Source organism: Ostrinia nubilalis, chromosome Z, assembly GCF_963855985.1.
Source record: "Ostrinia nubilalis chromosome Z, ilOstNubi1.1, whole genome shotgun sequence".
Lineage (NCBI taxonomy): Eukaryota > Metazoa > Arthropoda > Insecta > Lepidoptera > Crambidae > Ostrinia > Ostrinia nubilalis.
In genome coordinates this window covers 2,618,303-2,641,369 of record NC_087119.1, presented here as the reverse complement: position 1 = coordinate 2,641,369, position 23,067 = coordinate 2,618,303, and the positions used below count along the sequence as shown (strand labels likewise).

The following is a 23,067-nucleotide window of genomic DNA, read 5'->3' as shown; positions in this document are numbered from 1 at the left end:
TATTCTCATTGTCCACAGGCCGCTGCCTACCAGTGCTGTGCGTACACCTGTTCCACGTGTACGGCCTGCTGTCTCACTTCAAGCTGGACGCCGTCAAGGCCTGGAAACTATTCAGCCTCATCGAGGAAGGCTACCACTCAACGAACCCCTATCATAACGCAATACATGCCGCCGATGTCACCCAGGCGATGCATTGCTTCCTATCGCAAGCTCGCGTGAGTATTATATTATATTCTTTATGTGTAACTTTATGTGGATGCCGTCAAGGCCTGGAAACTATTCAGCCTCATCGAGGAAGGCTACCACTCAACGAACCCCTATCATAACGCAATACATGCCGCCGATGTCACCCAGGCGATGCATTGCTTCCTATCGCAAGCTCGCGTGAGTATCATATTATGTTATTTATGTGTAACTATGTGGATGCCGTCAAGGCCTGGAAACTATTCAGCCTCATCGAGGAAGGCTACCACTCAACGAACCCCTATCATAACGCAATACATGCCGCCGATGTCACCAAGGCGATGCATTGCATCCTATCGCAAGCTCGCGTGAGTATTATATTATATTCTTTATGTGTAACTTTATGTGGATGCCTTTAAGGCCTGGAAACTATTCAGCCTCATCGAGGAAGGCTACCACTCAACGAACCCCTATCATAACGCAATACATGCCGCCGATGTCACCCAGGCGATGCATTGCATCCTATCGCAAGCTCGCGTAAGTATCATTTATTACCTACTAGCTTTTGCCCGCGGATTCACCCGCGTGAAATTTAATTTGTCACAGATCGTCATAAATTATAGCATATATGTTATTCTGGGTTATAAACAATAATACTGTAAAGTTTCATCAAAATCTGTTCAAAAGTTTTTGCTTGAAAGTGTACCTAACTAACATCCAGACATCCAATTTTTCGCATTTGTAATATTCGTAGGATCTTTTCTTTAAGTCTTATTAAGAGGCTGACAAAGGTGACTAAGTTTCTTCTCAGCACTGGCCCATGTATTGTCCCGAAGCAGTCGTAGGGTTAAAGTTACTGAGACGTGTAAAAGCGCTTTCTAAAAGCCTATTTGTTGAAATTAAATGATTTTTATGTCAACATTTAGTATATTTTCACAAGAAAGAAACAACTTTCGGTATGTTAGGACCTTTCGGTATTTTAGTAGGTATTAGTCGCTGTAGACGAGTACGTACGTTTAAACGTACAAACCAGAAACACGTACATAATAATTTTCTTATTACACTAATCTTATTAATAAATCTCAGGAATTCTTCTCCTGAATCTGTGGAATTTCTGAGATTTCATTCATATGTTTCCAACCAAAAATCTATCATAAAAACTATCAAACTACGTTTGCGAAAAGGCCTCAAATTTTTCCACGCGAACCTCCGTCTATTTTCACGCATGCCACATTCCTGCTCGTCATAGATAAAAGGCTTCCTGAATTTCTCTGGCTTAGTTTCATTCAGCAATACAAATACAACTGAAATAAATACAGAAGGCTCAGAAAACCACATGATTACGGGACTGGTTGAACAAGTGACGTTATTACAGGTGGTGACGATTGTTCAAGAAAAAGCTTATTATAGGTAATATTACCTAGTCTTTTCATATTCTGTTTGTTGTGTAGAGTTGTAAGAACTTTCTCATTGTCCAACCAACCCGTTAATTAATCTATTAATAGTGGTGTACCTAAAATCTGGAATCGTATCTTACGAGGTAATTTGCTAAAGGCCATGTCCTTATCTACTTTAAGGAGACTCCAGATTGAGACTTAACTGACAAACATGATTTTCTCTTTCAAGCCAGCATGGAAAATATTCGAACTTTACAATTATAAATAGAAAAGCATTTTCACGTATATTTGATAAAAAACAACAATAAATTGGTGCAATTAATCAATTGATTTAAAGCCCAAACCGCGGCTTAGTTATGGACACATTTTGTCCAAATCGGCTTAACTTAAGCGGCCTTGTTGTCCATAAAATGACGGATAATAGAGTCGTGGTTAAACAAATCCGGGATAATTATTTTAGCTTTATGCAACCATTGTTATTATTACGATAATAATATAGTAGAGTGCTTTTTAGTTAACAAATGAAAGCTTCCCTTGGTGATGAACCAAACTTAGTTTAAACTGCGCATACCTACAACATAAGATCAACTTTCTACAATAGAAAGTGTATGATATACATTAATAGAAAGAGATAAAACTTTTAAAATGATCGTCACCGATACTATGCGCTATACATTTTTAAAATTAAGCTTAGACTATGAGCTTTCGCTTATGACGGACTTACTGAATCCATTGTACTACGAAGCGTAACACTTGATGATAGCCTCTGAAAGCTCAACTGGGCTTTCAAAGTTCACCGCTGAAAAATCCCAGCAAAAACTGTATCCGATAGTTGGGAAAGCTCGTCGGCTTTCTACAGCTTTATTCTATTTTAAATTGTCCAAAAGGCTTGTCATTACTGAATCCAGTTAAAAACCTGTAAAGTTGCTTTTTAAGCTGCCTACTTGGGAAATCAAAGTTTATGTATGTCTACTATTAGAGCTTTTAGGTGAGAAACAACCTTAGAATATTACTATGAAAAATAGTTAATAAGATTTTTTAGCTAATTGCCAGTTTCATGTACCCTCTGAAAGCGTATTACCCTCTGTGAAAGCGTATCTCACTTCTACTCCTGAACTGAGCGAAGTGTAGAAAGATTTTCGTTTCAAGCACTCAGAGCTCGTAATACAATCTGCCAGAAGTTACGGCCACGCTAACAAAGTGGACAGGCTTTTCTCAATGAAACTTTCCTCCGTGTGTGTTGACGTAAAAGTTTGTGGTATAGAACTTGAAGTATTTTGCCTTGGACCGTCACTTCGTTACATCTTATGTTAAAGAAATCTAATACTACACTAAACCGTGTCACTTAGATTATTAATTGAGGAATTGCTTTACTTACATAGCTATTTGAGAGGCTAACAAACAAAAATATTATTTGCATGTAGATGCACTAAAAAAAATGTTTGGTTACTGCTTACACAACAAAAGTGACCACCGAATTAAGTGTTAACTATAACCAAACTAAGTCTAGAATTATTTGTTTAATTTACACAACATTTTGTTCCTCATAACCAAAGTGTTCGGTGGTCACTTTTGTTGTGTAAGCAGTAACCAGAACCTCTAACATGAACGACTTTCGTCTTCGAATCGTTTGCGTATTCGATAAAATTCGATATTCAGCCTTCGTATTCAACGATAACGTGACAATTTTTACTGTCAAAATTAATTTCGTTCTACTATTTCTCATACTGAGTTCACTTTACATCACTTTTAGATGGGCTCTGTTTAATTTTTCATACTAAATCTTTTGATGGCGATTCGAATACGCAAACGATTCGAAGTCGAAAGTTTTTCGTGCTAGAGGTACAGACATTTTTTTCAGTGTGAGAACAGTCGTGCTGTTAGGTACTATAAAGTGTGACAGTTGGTTGAATAAGAGTTTAAAAATTATTACTGTTTAGTTTAGTAACGAGGGCTGGTTGTGGTGATAACTGCATCAAACAGATATGTAAATTCACGATTTGTTAATTTTCATTTTTTGTGACGTCAACCTTTTGTTCGCGCGAATTTTGAACCTTCTGTTTCACCCACCCTCCTCAATGCGATTAGTGTCTCCCAACGAAGTTCAACGTAAACAAGTCCGCGACCGTTATACCTCGCTAATTAGTTGAGTTACCTTTATTTATCCTTACTCTTCCACACAGAAATAGATTTTGAGACATTCCGGGAACTTCGATTTCGGGAGAAAGTCAAATCAAATCTTTTATTTACCTAGGCCCTTTCCAGGGCCCTTATACACGTCCCAAATATAGCTTGCCCTACCACCACTTCGGGATATTTGGGCTGGTGCTGAGAAGTGGTTGAAAAACTCAATCATTGTTTTCCTACAATCTACGCACCGACTCGACCCGCCGACATTAGTCTTTGACTTTTGACATGTTGTCAAAAGTCATAGAGGGTACAAGTCGTCGACATGATTCTTTGAAGTAATGCCGCCGACACCAAACCTAAATTCTATATCAATCTTCAATTATATGTTCAACTATTGTACATTCCAAAGTCTCCGTAAATACTTGCGCTCACCGCACTAAAATTTGCCCCCGGCGGGATTCAAAACCGCAACCGCAGCTGCGTTGTATTCCGGCATGCCATTCACCAGGTCAGTCAGCCGTCAGAGTGATTGAGGTATGACACAAGTAGGAACAGTAAACAATGGTCCCAAAATGGTGGAACATTTACTAAAATATAAAATGGTGAAAAAAGCTCGTAGAGTGAGTCTTTTAGTCTACCAGTAAATGGTTCTCATTTTGCCTAGGATGAAATTGCAGTAGGTAATCCAATTTCTTAGAAAGAAAGAACATTTCGTGCTTTATGTGCATGCACTACTACACCATTGGCCCATTTATTGTCCCGAAGCAGTGGTAGGGTTAATACTGATACTGGGACGTGTAAAAGTGCTTTTTAAAAGCCTGTTAGCAAAAATAAATGAGTTTCATGTGTTTTTTACACACAGTTGTTGCACTAGCTACACGTCTGCGGTTTCTTATATAGTTTGACTCCAGAAAAGTGAGACAAAATTGAGCAAACAGATGTACAAAAACCGGATAGTTGTGCCTTTTGCTGTCTAGGAAGTGATCCCCTGATCCCCGCGCAATCTAAGTTTGCAGACGGAAAGCACCTGAAGTAAAGTTAATACTACGCAAATATGAAAACAAGAAATTGCAATTCCTTGTTTTCAAAAATAGTAGGTAGGTATATTGCAATCTAAATGAACTTACTGCTTCACGAGCATTTTCAATCGATAAAGTAACGGCAACATTTACATTTGTGACTAGAAATATTAAAAAAGATCTTAACATTTCTGCTTATTATCACACTGTTTGAAATTCCAAGAATATCACATTAAAAGACATTGTTAGATCTTCTTCAAAACTTGTTAAATAGTATAATCCGGAACCGAAAGGAATTCTACAATGTCAACAGCAGGCGATCATAACTACGGGAACTTGAGGCATTCTTGGTTTACGGACGAAGTTTCAAGCAGGGCTTATTCCGATCTCATTCAATCAGGGGTGTTTGTTATGCAAGCACCGTAAAAAGCAGCGTGACCCCCTTAGGAATTTAAACGTTTACAAATAACGTCCAACTTTCATTTAGCCATCATGAAAATTACTCAAATGTTACACTTTACGCCACTTTTTTTATCCAATCCGAGGAAGCTCTTGGCCTGTATCTCACCTGATGGTAAGTAATGATCAGGCCGAAGGTGGAAGCGAGCTTCACCTGGAATCCTCAACCACGGAAGAACTGGCTAACTTACCTCTAACTGCCGGAACACAATAATGCTGTTATCATTGTTGTTATGGCGACAGACTTAGGTAAGATGGTGGTAGCTAGCCAGGCGGACTTAGAGCAAGCCCTACCACCAACCAAACCGAACAGAAAAATTTGCCCTCACTGAGAATCGAACCCCGGACCTCTGCGTCTGAAGCAGGTGGTCTTTCCACTAGACCACAGAGTCGGTTAAACGTTAATACCACATGTACCAATACCAGTTCATTTCGCATGTTAATTTATAACAAGCCATTTTCGCCGCTGCTTTACAGTGGCCGTTAATTTGGCCGATAATTAAATTGTCAGCTCTGTTTAATTTTCATCGGATCTGTTACAAAAGACTCAATAGCAACATTTCCATTGTACAATTACTTGATTTTCCAGTTGTCTTTTTAACTACCCATTTATGAGTTAAGTGCGGCTCACGCAGTTATTGAAAGGGCCATGACGAGGCTATAAAGAATTCAGCTGCTAGTCGAGCAACAAGTGGCCAATGGCTACCGTCCGTGTAAACAATAATTACAGACGATTTATTGAAAGTCGTAGACGCTTAATCCTTGTAATTAAATAATCTACTGTCCAATTAGATTCTTTGGAATATCTTGGAAATGGAAGCCTTAAGTATAAGATGGGCCATTGCAGAAATTAAAACAGGCTACTACTATAAAGGTTGTATTTATACACCCTACCCAAGGATTAATCTTCATTGGGTTTATTATAAAAAGATTACCTACAGATACAAATCATTCGATTTACGAAATATTTTCATGTCCCGATTTGTTTGTTTGTCAGTCCACGGTTGCGGGACAAGCGCAAACATATATGTCACCTGTTGATGCAAAAACGCCTGTTCACAAACAAATACTAGCGGAGTTTTATAAATCTATGGGTGAAGCCGGAAAATATTATAACATCCTTCACCTACTTTTTGTGTTATTTGCCGTATGTTACTTAAAACTAACTTAACAATATTACAATATAATGGATACTACTCAACATCAAATAAATCGCACCTCCCGCAACAAGCACTTTCAAACGTATGCATCCCCACTTCCCACCAATATTGGCACCATTTAAAAGCCTAGTTCTAAGCTTCATTTCATTAAAGAAAAGGTTTTTACCCCAAAAATGTGTCTTTAGAAGGATCCAGAGTCACTTCTTCAAAAGATAGGCTATTGCGCTTGAGCCAACTTTTATGGCTATAAAACTGTTAAGTTGGGATTAATCGGTATCCATCTGTTAAAGAGGACACGTGTGATCATTATTTGGTTTTATAACCATACAATTTGGTCTAATTGATCCCAGAGGTGAGCCCAAAGTGAGGTCTCTTTTCAAGTCACATTTATGGTATATGAATAATCATTTATTTAGAAATTAAATGTGTTTTTCTTTAAGGATATTTATTGGGCTTTCAAATAACATCAATATTGTTGGGGCACCATGATTGTGTCAGAAGAAAATCTTTAAAGTTCGCGTCGCGGAAGGTGCGGTTTATTTGATGTTGAGTGTAGTTTAAATGTGTCCAGGATATAGCGAGAGATCTTGGTGAGATGAGTTCTACGTACCGAAAGATATCCTCGTACCAATAAAGCTTCCTGCAAACGTCAAAAAATCTTAAGTAGTACCTTCATCCAACGCAAACGTTAACTACAGTTTTGAAACGCCAAAGGAATGAAACCCTTTTATGTTCAGATTCTGATTGCTCATAGTCCAATAAACTGTCCCGTAATTGCGGGACAGGCGCGTGTCACCTGTTGATACAGAAGCGGCCGCGCGCAAGACTTAGGTGACGTTTCATCCCAGGATACTTCATCCTCGTATGAATTGTCTCCCTCTCAAATTGTTAGGTGTCAAATCATCCGCAAAATATTTATCCTCGGATGAGCCGTCACCTAAGTCGCTCGCAAATACAGCGAGACTTTAGAAAGGCACATTATTGAACTCCCGCTGGAACACAGTTACCGTGGAACATATTTCCAGGATATTCTAGGTGAAACGGTAATTTTCCATTGTATTCAAAGATCGGTGCTATGGAGTTTGACACTCTTGGACGTTTGTTAAAATTAATGTAAAATGATGCACCCATCCTTTAAAAGGTCAAATAAAAAGATTAATCATTTATAGATATCTGAAAATTGCTCTCTGAGCTTTCAGTTTAACACACAATGAGTTGGCTTAATGATACATTGAATGATATTAAACAGAAATGTACCTATTTGTTTTCACGAGCGGCTGCCTGAATCTGGTATTAATTTCAATAAATGAAACATTTCCCGTAAAGAACTGGCAGAATTACTATTTATGCACAACCAATATGCCACAGGTAAATATAAAAGGACCTTTTCATTGGAAATCTAGGATATTAAATTTCCGTCGAGTTTCAGTCTCTCGGATAAAAAATGTTTTCATCCCAACTAATATTATAAATGCGAAAGTAACTCTGTCTGTCTGTCTGTCTGTCTGTCTGTCTGTCTGTCTGTTACGCTTTCCCGCTTAAACCTCGCAACCGATTTTGATGAAATTTGGCATAGAGATAGTTTGAGTCCCGGGAAAGAACATAGGATAGTTTTTATCCCGGTTTTTGAAACAGGGACGCGCGCGATAAAGTTTTTCTGTGACAGACAAAATTCCACGCGGGCGAAGCCGCGGGCGGAAAGCTAGTTTGTTTATAAACAAAACTTTAATGTTACATCGCGTTAAATTAGAGCTTATTTTTGTTTTCAATATTGAACGTAGTGTAATTTTTTATTCCAGGCGAGGTACTGTACTTGTAACAACTCAGGCCTGTAAAACTGGGTCTCATGTTCCAGTTCAGAGTTTATCCTAGCGCATACGTAGCCTTTTTAGACCAGTTGCTTTCCAGTACTATCTTTGCTGGCAGAATTGAGCTCAAATTAAAATGAAAGAGCAAACTAAAACTACTTACTGCAGTTAACTAGTAATAAAATTGCACCTAAGATAGCTAATATTATGTGTTTGCTAGTACCTTTCTCATTGAGTTTTCTTCCCCAGATCCGTGAACACATGACACCACAAGAGATCCTGGCATCTCTACTGGCGGCCATTGCGCATGACATGGACCATCCGGGGGTCAACCAGCCTTTCCTGATCGCCACGTCTAACCATCTGGCTGCTCTATATAGGGTAAGGACATTTTAAAACAGGGCTATACTTATTGGGATAAGATTTGTGCCATGATGTTTTGCTAGCGAAGCTTAAATGCGATTTTCCTTCAGGATTTTCTTTTTCTTGCGGAGGAACATTAACAGCAAGAGAATCAAGAACCGTATAAAGTATCTTTAGCAGCATTTTAAAAACAACTCCCAGTTGAAAGTGCTTAGAACCGCGAAACAAACTCAGTCTCTGACCAGTACAAATCTATTCAAAATTCTTCAAATAGCGGTCTGTGATAAACTTAGTACATACTTTAAAAATATATACAGTTTCCATTATACGTCAGTCTGAGTTGATACAGATTCAATTTCAATTAGAAGTGCCACCCATGGTTATTAGCTAATTGGAAACATTGCAACCGCTCCAACAGTCCCGGCTCAGTGCATCGCGGATTATCAATTCAGCGTGCAAATCCACATAAATCCCTGATAGTGGTGACCGCGCGCAATCTGGCCGCTTTGTGTGTAATGCGCTTATGGCAGGCGCATGGTGGTTCCACAACACCATGCATTATGCATCCAGAACTGGATTATGGCGTTGGACGCTCCAGATCTGGCTTAGCCTATTGCAATGAGATGCGCGTGTGTGTGCATGTCTTGTCGGATTGTGGACGTAACGCCGTGCTCGCATCTTGCTGCAGTCACGCTCTACGGAGTGTCAATTCAAACAGTCTTAATATTTAAACTGCGACTAAGTGATACCTGTGATAACAACACCCTGTATGTATACCCAAGGTGTTATTATACGCTTTTAACATAATTTATGTTGCGATCAAATAGTCGCAGTTTAAATATTATCTAGTTCTCTAGTAGTAAAAATTCTACTAGAGAACTAGATAAGTAACAGAAATACAACAATTGGAATGACACAATTAAGGTGAACTCTTTTTGATTATTCGGAAAGAGACAAAAATCTATATTAGTGTAAAAAAATCAATGGATCGTCCGATATAGTCGTCTACTTTCTTAACGAGCATCAGCTCTGAGTATGAAACTTGTACATTGACAGCTGAAACCATAATCTTATATTATAAATAAAAATCTTATCAAGTTGTTTAATAAATTACTACTTGATTCATTATGATTTTATTTCCCGCATTTATTCCACTCAAAGAAATTGCGCTTGTTTTATCAATCAACTAAATTAAAATATCCTTGGACATTTTACACTGCGCTTCTAGTCCCAAACTAAGCAAAGCTTGTACTATGGGTACTAGACAACGGATATAAACATACTTAAATACTTTTTTTTTTGTAAATACATACATATTATACATAGAAAACACCCAGTCCAATACAAACAAATATGTTCATGCACACAAATGTTTGTACTGTGCGGGAATCGAACCCGCAACCTCCGGAATAGTAGTCCGTTTCGAACCACTACACCAAACGGCAGACGAAAAAACAAAATGAAAGGCAGCAACTAGTTAATAAAATTAACTAATAATTACACCTGTTGTACATAATTACGTGTAAATGCATTAATTAGCACATTAATGACCACTCTCTAATGAAAACAAACATTGCAGGTGGGAATTATTAACCATTACAAAGTCATATACTTCAGCCGCGTGTAAAATGATTCACTTAACATTGTGTCCATTCACTACAGAGATCTACTTATCAAATGGTGTTTTTCAACTAACTACCCATACATTTGTCACTTTTGAGAACCTTATGTTTTTGAAAAGTCTTAATTGTTAATGTTTTTGGGCCTGGAATTAATATAGGTAAATTAATGGAAAGATAATAAAATTGACGATTAACTATTAGAGGGTGTTCATTACGAAATATTGCAGTGCCTTCCTAGCAAACCATGTTTAAAATCTGGACTAAGAAATCGGCAAGACATGGTTTTCTTTAAGCTGTACATTAATACCATCAATTAGGGGAGAAGTACCAAATACTGGATACTTTTTGAAAACTTAAAAAAAACCTCATACAAATTAAAAAATGTATTCATTAATTGCACTTAAAATTATTGCGTATCATTATACTTTAAGTTAGTAAACCAAATTATGTCTTAACTCTTTTATTTATTTTTATAAATAAATATTTATCCAAAATGGCACAAATCAATCATGAAATTTTGTGTACCCTATTATTGGATACTGTATCTTCCTAATATCGGATATCCCATATTAGGATAACAATTTAATACGGAGGCCTATTTTCGGCAGTGGACGTCCTATGGCTGAGATGATGATGATGATGATGGTCGCGGTAGCTCGTTTATTAGGTAACTGAATTATTTTGTTATTTATTGCTAGTTTTTTTTTTTATCCACAACGAGGAAGCTCTTGGCCTGTATCTCACCTGATGGTAAGTGATGATCAGGCCGAAGGTGGAAGCGAGCTTCACCCGGAATCCTCAACCACGAAGGAACTGGCTATCTTGCCTCTAACTGCCGGAACACAACAATGCTGTTAACATTGTTGTTATGGCGACAGACTTAGGTAAGGTAGTTATAAAGCTAATTTGCGAACGTCGAAAGCTCTCAAGCCATAACAACTGTTGACTATCAGTAAACAGTAGTTAATAAGCTCCTTTTCCATTTTAGGATAAAAAGTAGCTTTTCGTCTTAGCTTCGTTTTAATTAACTGGTCTATTGTTTTACATCGGTTTTTCACAGCTTTCCAATGTTGATCGAGCCCCGCGAAAAGCTTTGGATGCTTTTAAATTTCTCATTTCCTTATTAATAACTAGCTGACCCGGCGAACTTTGTTCCGCCTTAATGGCAATAAATAAGCAGACTTTTTTTTATTTCGAACGGGATAAAAAGTATCCTATGTCCTTTTCCTGGTTCTAAACTACCTCCCTGACAATTTTCAGCTAAATCGGTTCAGCCGTTCTTGAGTTATAAGTGGTGTAACTAACACGACTTTCTTTTATATATATATATAGATATAGATAGCATTTTATGCATGTCACACTGTCAGAAGAATAATAAATGCTACAATTTATTTAGGTACCCTTATACTGGATACCCAGTATTGGGAATAGCTAGGTATCCAATATTGAGGTAACTACCTATTTTTACAAAAACCGTTATGAAATTTTTAACCTATTCAAATTATCGAGAAAACGCATTTTATATGCTTCAATAACTTTATACCTGGCTATTATGTACTATCACTAAAATAAAAACATCACTTATCATAGTTTTATTGCCTCCTGAAGTCAATATCAAAAATAAAACGACGAACGAAAATCGCACTTTAAAATTTGATTGCCAAGTAAAGAGAAATATGGCGATGCCGTTTAGGAAACTATCCCTAACATTGCATTGACCAACTGGTTGTAAATATTTCATGAAGATAGCGTTGTTACTTTTTCAGTAATTGGAGTATCCAGTATTGCGCACGTATCCAATATTCGGTTCCGCTCCCCTACCATTGTTATCACTCAATATCATAATTGTGAAAAAAAGAAATCATTTAAGAAATCAAAACTGAAACGTATGACTGTTGTCAAGCCAGCGGTACTTTGCTTGTGTACTCGTATATTATACAGGGTGTTGATTTCAATCCTCGCCATATTTATTTACGTGATCTATTATGACATAAATAAACGCATTATCCACAAAAAATAAATTACAAACGAACGCACGTGGAATTTTTAGCGAATATTTTTCATGTGCCTCGCAATAAGTACTGCAATAAGTTTACACTGCGGCACCATCGAGCTACGCGGATTGCTCGCTTATCATGTCGGATAGCTACTGAAGGCAGCCACGTAAAGTAGGCAGTGTAAATAGGTATTTTTCTTTGACTAACAAAAGTTAAAGCTCGTTTTAAATTTTTTTCGAAGTCAATTTTTTTACTGATTCGTGATCAGAATAAGCTACATAATCAACTCCCTAAATATGGCGAGTATTGAAATCAACACCCTGTATGTCCCACTTAGGACACCGCGTTACCCTAACAATGGGAGTTATTGAGTAGCACTCGGCTCCAAGGCGGGTGTCGTATGTGATTAACCTCTCTGAAAAGGCTTAGCGACTGATAAGGAGGGCACGACATCTTTGCGTCTACCATTTCCAATATTTAGTATTTTTAGAATAACAAGAGTATCGTCTTCACGTTATTACAGCTTTATTGACTGAAACGGGCGAGGGTTTGTATTAAATAAATATTGCGAGAGTTGTGTGCGTTTCTCTAAATACACCAATTAGGCGATAAAATCTAGACTGGGATTAATAAGCTTTTAAGATCGTCTCAAGAGCGAGTAAGTATTTAACTTGAACTATCTAGCTAATATAATTAATCTTCATTGTTACTGGCCGTGCGAGGACTCTTTAGGGTTGCTTTCTGTTTAAATTTCTAGTTGGATTTGTCAATATCATCTTCTTCTTAAGTGTATCAATTAACAGCCTTAAGTGTAAGGATTTTTGTGCCTTCGTAGGCGTCTTATAAGGAAGATAATATTGTGAAGTTTATTATGAACTTATGTATTTAATCAATACCCACCCACATATGACACTTATAGTTTTTCAAGAGTGTTTTGAAATAATAAAAAAAAACTTTTACGAGTACGTGCGAGATATTGAAAGCACTTAATTAAATAATGTGTTGATTTCAACTTTAAATGATAGCAAAATATAAATCTTAACTAATATTATAAAGAGGTAAAGTTTGTGTGTTTGTATATTTGTTCAATTGTAAGGGGTAATCTCGGGATCTACTGAACTGATTTTAAAAATTATTTCACCAGTAGAAAGCCACATTATTGCTGAGTGTCATAGGTTATATAAAAAACCGAAAAAATCCACGCGGGCAAAGCCGCGGGCGGAAAGCTAGTCTATTATATTTTGCTATCATTTATAGTTGAAATGCGATGATGTATCTCTAATTCTTATTTCAGCGAAAAAAGTAAACAACCGGCTCAATAAATAAGGCTTTATTTCTGAAATTTAATATCACAGATTAGTTCGAAAAACATCTACTTATTTAGCGCCTATAATGTTATTATAACTGGGGACTTATTCTCGAACTCTAAATGAAGCCCCAGGGTAATTGGATATTGTAAATACAATCAGACAACACAAATTATTACTTTTAGCTGTACCCGCGACTTCGTACGCGTGAAAATACACAGTTTGAATAATCTTTCCCGTTTTTGCAACATTTTTCTTTACGTTTTATAGCCAAAAACCTTTCTCGATAAATAAACTATCCAACTTTTTTTGTTTTTTTCAAATCGGATCTATAGTTAGTCCTTGAGATTAGCGCGTTTAATCAACGGTTCAATCAATAAAACAAACTCTTGAGCTTAAAAATATTAGTATAGATTATCTGTTTTCTACGACGGATGAGTGAACTCGGTAGTAGCTTCATTTTGTATTTACCGCTACAAACCTGAGATGTGGGATGCTGTGATAAGAATACACTGGGTACTTAAAACTAATTGATGTGCTTATATCGTGTAGGTGGTAATTATCGTGGTATTAGACTTTATGGGCGCTGTAGGCGTCAGGGCTTTATCTAGGTAGACTTTACTTGCCCTGCGAAGTGCAATTAAGATGCATTGTCTCACATTTTCTACTGTGCACCTCCTTCGTTCGTTTATTAATTTATTCAATCTTTAAAGCCAAATATATTTGAACATAAGGCGAACTTAATGCACTAAGCATTCTCAACCAGTTTACCTCAAGTTAAGCAGAAAAAAGCAAAAGAAAGAAAAAGTTCGTTCGTTTCAGCCAAATGACGTCCAATGCTGGATAAGGATCTGCCCCAAAGATTTTCAAAACTACCGTTACTGCGTCCGCCCGCATCCAGGCACCTCCCGCGACCTTCATCAGATCGTAGGTCCACCTAGTTGGGGGTCAGCTCACACTACGTCTTCCAGCCCGTGGCCGCCACTAGCGAACTTTTCTGCCCCATCAGCCATCACCTCTGCGAGCTATGTGCCCCGCCCACTGCCACTTAATTTTAGCAATTCTGCGGACTATATCGGTCACTTTCGTTCTCCTGCGGATCTCCTCATTTCTGTGTGCTTACCATGAGTTTACGTTAGGTGTACTCGCTAGCGACTGCGTAAAAAAATTACATTAATTAGTATGACATATTGTGGAGCGCCCCTAGCGGATACTTTCAAGAAACAATCTTCATAGAGATTTTTGACGTAATCGCTAGCGAGCACACCTAACGTAAACTCATGGTAGGTACACTGATTCGATCACACAGGGAATTTCCGAGCATAGCTCGCTCCATCGCCCTTTTAGTGACCTTGAGCCTTCTTATGAGGTCCATAGTAAACGATCATGTCTCAGATCCATATACCACCTTCCTTTTAAGATATTCACGCCAAACATTGTTTCGTTAATATAATTACAAGCTCAAATACTTTCTTCTAATAATTTTGTTACTAACAAAGCTAATATTGTTGCTGCAGCTGAATTTCCAAGAACATTTTCCTAGAGTATGTTACAGGAGCTTCCAATTAATTGATGTTGTTAAATTGTCCAAGACTTCAGCGGTCTTGCGCTCGGATGCCTTCAAATACGCTTAGAAAATGTTATTTGTATTTCCAGACAGAATAGTGGATGTATTTCCTTTCTGAACTAGAAATGTATCCATTATTTGAATGGAATGTATTCCTGTATCCAGAATGGATACCATTGAATAAAATAATTTATACAAGTCAGAAGGAAGCGAAGAGGCATCTGCCGAAACCCTAAATAGTCCAATTCACATATATGGCCAGGCCAAATCAATATTCTATTGTAGATATAATAAAGGCGGAATATTCTCTTGCCGGTTATTTTAGTTAAATCTTGTGATATTCCACGAAAATGTATCCGGATCACAAATCTCAGTGTAGTTAAATACAATAGTATCTGTATCAATAGTGATACGAGTACTTAATGGAGAAGTTTAAAAAAATTGGCACTGTGTTCTATCTGGATGGCAAGATTAAGACTAATTATTTAATTTGTATACTTACTTAAAACATTTATCACAAAAGTATAGGTCTATTTCTAAAAGAACTGATATTAATACTATTTTTCGAATTGTGTGCAATGCAACTGATAGACTCGAGTACTTGATGCAATTCAGGCGTCTGAGTTTCCCGGGTTCCTCATTCACCCAGAATCTTGATGGACAGGCAAATCAGTTGACATATACCTACAGAAAATCTGCAGCTCTATTACCCAGTCGGCCGTGTTCATCACCACAAAAATGAATAAGTATTTCATCGACTGTTCAATCAGCCTCATATTAATTTACCAAAGCACCAATTGGTATGGAATGGATATGCACGAATTTTTTTAGGCAAGCAAAACTTCCACATATTTTTTAAATATGGATTTTTTTACGTTTTGTAATTAAATTTCCACATTCAAGTGCCAATTTTGCTTGAAATATTGAACGCTCACTCGAACTTCTTAATCTGGTGTTCTTGTCGGCGGGCTTTCCTTCTACGAATTTCCTCATTTCTCATTCAATCTCGCAAAGTATTGCTTCTTACCTCTATTGGTTATTAAACGGGAAAACTTTCAATAATTGATCGAAAAACAACAGAAATAGAACAGGGAAAAATCAATTTTTACCTTTACTGAAATAAGTTTGAGAGATATAGGTACGTGGTATGATTGAAACGATCATTCTTCGGCGAAAGAAGCTTTAGTTAACTCTGGAATCAAAGGTATACTTATATTTTCGTAATAAACATTAGCTCAATGAATTACTTTCATCTGAAACCTCAGAGTGAATGTTTTACTTTAAATACTTCTTATTATAAGCCGACTGTCGGATATAAAGTTGGCAAATACGTACTCTCGCAGAGACTAGTATTTGTCCACTTTGTGAAAGAAAAATAAATAATTGTACGCTCGGGATTTCAGTCCCGTCCTTTAGCTAGTGCGGTTTGCGTGGGGAAAACCTAGCAAAGGACGCAAAAACTATATCTCTGACCGGGATATCTTCTTATACTTAGTTTGATATAGCTTTTAACATTGAAGACTAAAAATAGAAGCTCGTTATTTGAGATTGTAGTTTGATATTGAGTAGGTAACGAGAACGCAATGAAACTAACTTACTCATAGTATGTATCAAGGATCAACCTTTTTTTAGATGTGTTTTAACTTGTAGTTTATAAATGCCTAACATAGGTAAATATTTTTCTGCTTTTAGTCTAATTATTCCTTCTCTGTTTGCTATACTAACTCCACAAAAATACATTATACCTATGTATTGACTTAACGCTAATAGAGGTGAAACGAACTTGACGCGTGTCACGTGGCTCGCAAATAAAGCTCTACGCTAACTTCTAAAGATACCGTAAGTTGATGAAGTGTGGGAACTTTGTGCTTTACCGAGCTTTGCACCGAAATCTCACGCTCAAAGTTATCTGCAGTGATTTGTTGAACAATTTACTGCAATAACTTCGGTATTCCTGACTTGAAATTGATAAGTCTCAAGTTGATTCGGACTTACTAAAATCTTGGCAATAATTATCGTCGGCAGGTCATTAATACCTACGTCTGCAAAGATAGCTCCAGGCAGTCAATTAGAGGCGAAGTCGAGAGCGCTACGATGCATTTCCGAATAAATAAGGAAAAGAAACCGTCTCCACACGCCGTGAGCAAACGGAAGAGACGCGAGGCGACGCCAGCGAGTCGATTTTTAAATTGCAGGAATGACTTTTTAACTTCGTAATGCTGAAATGATCTTCGCAAGCGATTTCATTGCAAATTGACATACGTTTTCCTGAAGTTTTCATTCCGTTGGATTCAATACTATACGAGTAGGGCAGCTATTTCTTATGCGTCGTGGCTAGATAAGGTATTGCGTTATATAACATGGTCTATATATTAATAGAAAGTTGGTGTTGATTGTCCATATACTCGTAAATATGAGACTTAGTGATGTACAAGGCTCGAGGCTTCCGAGTCCTTTTGCCGAGAGCTCAGAGTCGTTTACAGGGCTCGCCTTGTTTGTACGAGGGCGGCACTGAAAATTTCGGGAATCAAGGAAGTGAAACAACATTACTATTTAAAAATGTATTTATTGCTTTTTAAAGTATTCTCCGCGAAATTTGACACATTTTTCCATACACGAAACCAATTATTGAAGCAACCATTCCATTCGGAAGTTTGGGTCTCCAAAATGGCCGTTTTGTGGGCGTCCACAGCTTCTTCAGGTGATGAAAATCTCTGACCACGCAATTTATTCTTTACTTTAGGGAAAGTATAGAAATCATTAGGGCTTAGGTCGGGGCTGTACGGCGGATGGTCTAATAATTCTATGTTTTCTTGCTCTAAAAACTCTTTTGTTCTGTGCGCGGTGTGAGAACTCGCATTGTCGTGATGGAGGATGATGCGGCGGTTGCAGTTCTCTTTACGGAGTTCAGAAACGACTTGTGGCAAAGAAATGCTAGCATACCATTCTGCATTAACCGTTCTTTGTCCCCCAAGAGGAATAGTCGCAACATGGCCGGTTTTGGAGACAAACGTGGCCACCATTTTTTTTGCAACACTCCGTGAACGAACAATTTTTGTTGGCTTTAACTCATTTTCGAACACCCAAACTCATGACGGGTTTTTTGTTTCGGGTTCGTACGCATATATCCAGGATTCGTCACCTGATACGATGTTGTATACAGCATTTGAGGATCCTGCATGTAATCTTCCGAGAGTTCTGACGCACCAAGTAACGCGAGCCGCTTTTTGCTCTTCACAGAGCGAATGCGGCATCCATCAGGAAAACAACTTTTTTACACCTAATTGTTCATGCAAGATTATTTGTATTTGACTCATGCCAATGTCTAAAGTTGCCTGAATTTCGCGGTATGTCACATGTCGATCTTCTTCAATCAGCTTACGCACAGCATCAACGTTTTGTTGGGTGACTGCAGTTTTTGGACGACCTTGACGGGGACCATCACTGAGCTTGACACGTCCACGTTGAAATTCAGCAAACCAGCGATAAATTGTAGTTTTGGATGGGGCTTCATTACCAAATGCAGAAATCATCCGGTCAACACACAGTTTTTGTGTTAAACCACTCCGAAAGTCATAATAAATCATCGCTCTTGAATTTTCTCGAGTCAATTCCATTTTCTCAGCGACTAAACAAGTTTCACAAGACCTTGTGATAAGACCGAGAATCTTTTTTTAAATAAATAAATGGTATTCGATGCTTAAAACCAAGGAGTTTGCAATTAAAAATATTTTAATATGATAGGAACAGTGGAAATATTCCATTCCCGATACTTTTAGTGCAGCCCTCGTATGAAGCTCGACGACTTGGAAGTATTTTTTAGAGTTCGAGCCTTTTTCGGGGCTTGCCTTGTTTGTATGAAGCTTGGAGTCTTTCGCAGAGCTCGAGCCTTTTTGAAAGCCCAGTTGACTTTTGTGTTAATATCGTTCTATTTAATAAAACTGCAGAAATTCTGATACCTACAATAAAATACATATTTGAAAAACGTTTTTCACAAAAGGACACAAATCAAATAATGACTACCTACATACGATTAGAATTATAACTTTTCCTAACAAAATAAAATATAAGTAAATTTTAAGAATCTTATAATAAAAATCAATGTAGGTGATTTTTTTTTTTCGAAGGTTTGAGCTCTTTTGAAGGTTCGAGCTCTTTTGAAGGTTCGAGCTCTTTAGAAGGCTCGAGCTCTTTTAAAGCCTCGGGGCACGGAGCCTACCGAGCTCACTGAGTCTTGCCATTCCGCCTCGAGGTTTCAAAAATAGGACTCGACGCCTCGAGTCTTGTACATCACTAATGAGACTCCGCATATCGGGACTGCATTGAACAGACTACCTAGTATCTAATTAAGGGCGGGCGCATGGCCGCTGCGTAGATTCTTTTAGACTGCGTTCAAAGCGGTACGAGAAGCGTGGTACTGGTTGCCGCACTTTTTTGTTTCAGTTCTGACAAAAGAAAATTTAATCAATCAATTAATTAACATTTATTGTGAAGTAATACATACACGTGCTTTTGGTGTTTACAATATTGCGTTTAACAGTAGGTAGGTAGGTACTGAACAACTTAAATGGGGTTGAAGTTCTAACGTGAGTGTCAAATAAAAATCTGGCCAAATTCGTGTTAACTACATATTTAAAAGTTTTGACGGTTTTTAGGTGTGATGATTTTCTTTTTTCATAATCCTCTCATTTCACGTCCACATACAGGAACAATAATAATTCTTTTCCCTAATTATTACATTTCACTGTGCACAAATATTGCGTTTTAGTATCAATAGTCTCCTAGTAGAAAATTTTCAAGACCGCAACCAAGTGTTCGTGTAACGAAAGTGCCCGGAAAGCTGCAGTCCGCGAGGAGTGGCGCCATATTACGAAGAACATCACTCATCATGATTCACAATGATGACCACGACCACTCTGACAAGAGTGTACCGACAGAGAAGAAGAAAATTTTCTATGGATTTATATCCAACTAAATGAAAACCAGTTCCCCGCTCCGCTTTGAGCTGTGAGCTCAGCGGTTGCGTGATGATGCAATACGAGGGTTCCCTTTTGTTGGGGTGCCTTGCCTACACATGTGATATTGCGTCCCTAGACTTCCCCTCTGTGAGTTGCTCCCCAAACGTGACTGAGTGTCTAGCTACGAATGTATGTACCCATTTTGATACATTCATACTTGTTTACTTTCCAATTTAGAATTTGTTGAATGCTGCTCGCGATACAATTTAATCATTTGTTTTAGTTAACTGAGAATTGGGTTGTGGTAGAGACATTACTAATGATTTGTCCTGTATTTATCTAATATTATCTTTACTACGTTGTTTTAGTCGTTTGCTCTTCCCTATTAAAATAAAAAAAATGTAAGATGCATACATTTATAGAATCTCGTGTCCGCCAATCTGTTTATTACGACGTCGCTTATAACGACATACCGCTTTTGGCGACGCATAATATGCGCGTCATATTATAACGCACATGTTTGGTTGATTTGTTGAAAAATAACGTAGAAATGACTTCTTTAGTACGAAGTCCGGATAGTACGACGTAAATATCATCAGTCCCTTGAGCGTCGTTATAATCGGATTCTACTGTACATTCCTTGAGTGGATGATCTCGTCGAATTTTTTGAGACAAATCTTGCATTGCAGAGATGCGAAGATAAGGAATAAACATAGCTATTTTCCTATGTCACCTTAGTACCTTATACTATGTTGTAGGTATGCACCTAATTTTAAAACTCTTCAAAGTATGACTTAATTAATGAGTTTAGTTTACGGTACAGCATAACTTGAAAATCTAGGCTTTTTTAATAAAAAAATGGAATTATTTCATTAATGAACTCGATGATATTTTACTTTGAATTTACTTGAGAAAACAAACTCCAAATATTACATTATAAGTTTTTCTTTGACTAGTTGGAAAGTTTCTTAAATAAGTAATTTATGACTCTCGCTAATTTACGACTCTGATATAATATAATAACATAGGTTTGTTATGTAAGTAAATGACATCTACAATTATTATTACCTGTTCTAAGAAAGCCTATACGTATGAGTTGCCTTAGTGAGCTGCCACACTGGCGGATTGCACCGATTGACCGGCGACGCAATAAACACGCCGCGTGGCCGCGACGTCTTCGTCGCCGACACGCGTGTTCGCTGCGTCGTCACTCCGCTTTGAAACCGCTTGCAATCCGCCAGTGTGGCAAGGCCCTTACGGTCACTTTAGCCAGATACAAACTTCACAACGGGTTTTAGGGTTGGTCGTAGTGTATGGGTGTATCTGTATTAGTCAGGCATGACTACAGCTGGAGTATTAGCCATTAATCACATTACACCCTATATACGCCTAGATGCGATTCGGTTCACCAAAGTTTGTGGCGAGAGGCGCTGTACTGACCAAGAGATGTAGAATGTGGTTTGACAGATTTGATATTTGATCCCTGTCGATACTGCTAATATGGTGGGCCATAGCATCCAAGACATCATAAACATAAACTACAAGTGTGACTAAATTGTTTTAAAGCTAACAAGTTTTCTCTGAAAGTAAGCGTTTGTAATGGTTCATGCAAATCTACCCGGAAAAATAATCCAAATAGATAAGGTGACGTGCCTCTAGTCAATCTCACAAGTAATCGATCCAAGTATGAGATATCGTCAAAGTTTTACTTTACCCCGAGTACATTTAGCCTGAGTTGCACCAACTTACTTTGACTTTAACAAACGTCAAAAATCTGTCAAAATCCATACAAATAGCACCGGTTATTGTTAAAGTTACGGTTAAAGTAAGGTGTCGCGGAAGTCTAAGGCTGAGTTGCACCACCTAACTTTAACGGTAACTATGACGATAACCGGTGCTTTTTGTATGGAATTTGACAGATTTTTGACGTTTGTCAAAGTTAAAGTATGACGGTGCAACCCAGCCTAAGGCTACGGCAGGATACTCGCGACACCCCCACTCGGCCGACGACGGAACGCCGCGGAGGTTTTAGAGGGTATACCCAGTCCTTTTCAGGACGGAGCAGGAGTATCACATACCACCCTGTCTGCCGGCAGTGGTGACGGTGCGCAAGGCATTTCCTCCGCGACAAAAAAAAGCCTTAGTAGCCCCCAGTCGCTCCTTTCAAAGAGGTTAGACCACAAACGCCATGAAATTATTACAAATCCCTGTGTAACCCACACTAGTCCTCCGCTGTCGCCAACACACCGCCCAACCGTGACGTGGCGCGGCGCCCACGCCACCTAGCGTCACGCACACGCTGTATCACGTAAAGCTGTCCGTTCAAACATACGCACCTAACACCTACTGGCTTGCATTGGTCAGGGGAACGGAATTAATACAAACAAAAAAAAATAGAACCCTGTTATCTTTGAATACTAATAAAGCTCAAAAAGTAAACTTATAAATCGTTTTATCCACGAAGACACGCCCCACCAATTTTTGGTCGAGGGAAGCGCGGGGTGCGGGGAGTTTGATCCGAGCAATCTGAGCGTCATTATTGTAGTGTGCGTGTGCGCGCGCACTCACGCTAAATCATCAATTTAGCGTGTACCGATAACACTCAAACATTAGCGGAATAATGGTGGGGCGCGTCTTCGTGAATAAAACGATCTATAGGTACCTAAGTTTCAAAACTCAAATAACAGCTCAAACATAGTATCATCAAACACAAAGTCTTGATATTGTAACAAATATCAAATATGAGTTCTGAGCTGGTTTGGTTAGTAAAACCCCCGGGGCGTTTGATATGACCCTTAACTTTTATATTAAGCTCTGAATCCTCGAAATTGTTGTGTGTTTATTTCAGGTTTATTAAAACTTGTAATCTAAGTCCAACTCTCCTTTTCTCATAATGGGAAAGCTTAAAATATCTCAATAAGTGAGTGTAAAAATAGTTTGAGTACTTTCATCAGGAAATTATATTTGTTGCTGACTATGCCTGAAAATTTCCACTTAACAAAATTAACCATTATCGTAAAATTATCAAAACACTGGAGCATCCTCAAATTATTCGGCGGAAAATCTTGTTATTCGGTAGTAGATCTGATAATTCGAT

General features: G+C 38.0%; 2 protein-coding genes across 4 annotated transcripts in view; both read left to right on the top strand.

Annotated features, from left to right (window-relative positions):
• LOC135087005 (probable 3',5'-cyclic phosphodiesterase pde-1) overlaps positions 1-326 on the top strand; it is a 131,991-nt gene extending 131,665 nt beyond the window's left edge. Inside the window, exon 5 of the mRNA XM_063981862.1 lies at positions 19-326. Within this exon, the coding sequence (XP_063837932.1) occupies positions 19-326 (308 nt within the window). The remainder of the gene's footprint in view (positions 1-18) is intronic.
• LOC135086731 (dual specificity calcium/calmodulin-dependent 3',5'-cyclic nucleotide phosphodiesterase 1C-like) overlaps positions 276-23,067 on the top strand; it is a 150,589-nt gene continuing 127,797 nt past the window's right edge. For 2 of the 3 annotated variants that reach the window (XR_010260583.1, XM_063981509.1), the window contains exons 1-2: positions 276-384; positions 8,406-8,537. Coding sequence is in view for 2 of the 3 variants with exons in the window: in XM_063981509.1 (XP_063837579.1) it covers positions 358-384; positions 8,406-8,537 (159 nt within the window). In the remaining variant the exon portion in view is untranslated. Of the gene's footprint in view, positions 385-633; positions 721-8,405; positions 8,538-23,067 lie in introns of those variants that run through there. The other variant, XM_063981510.1, reaches the window with a different exon arrangement.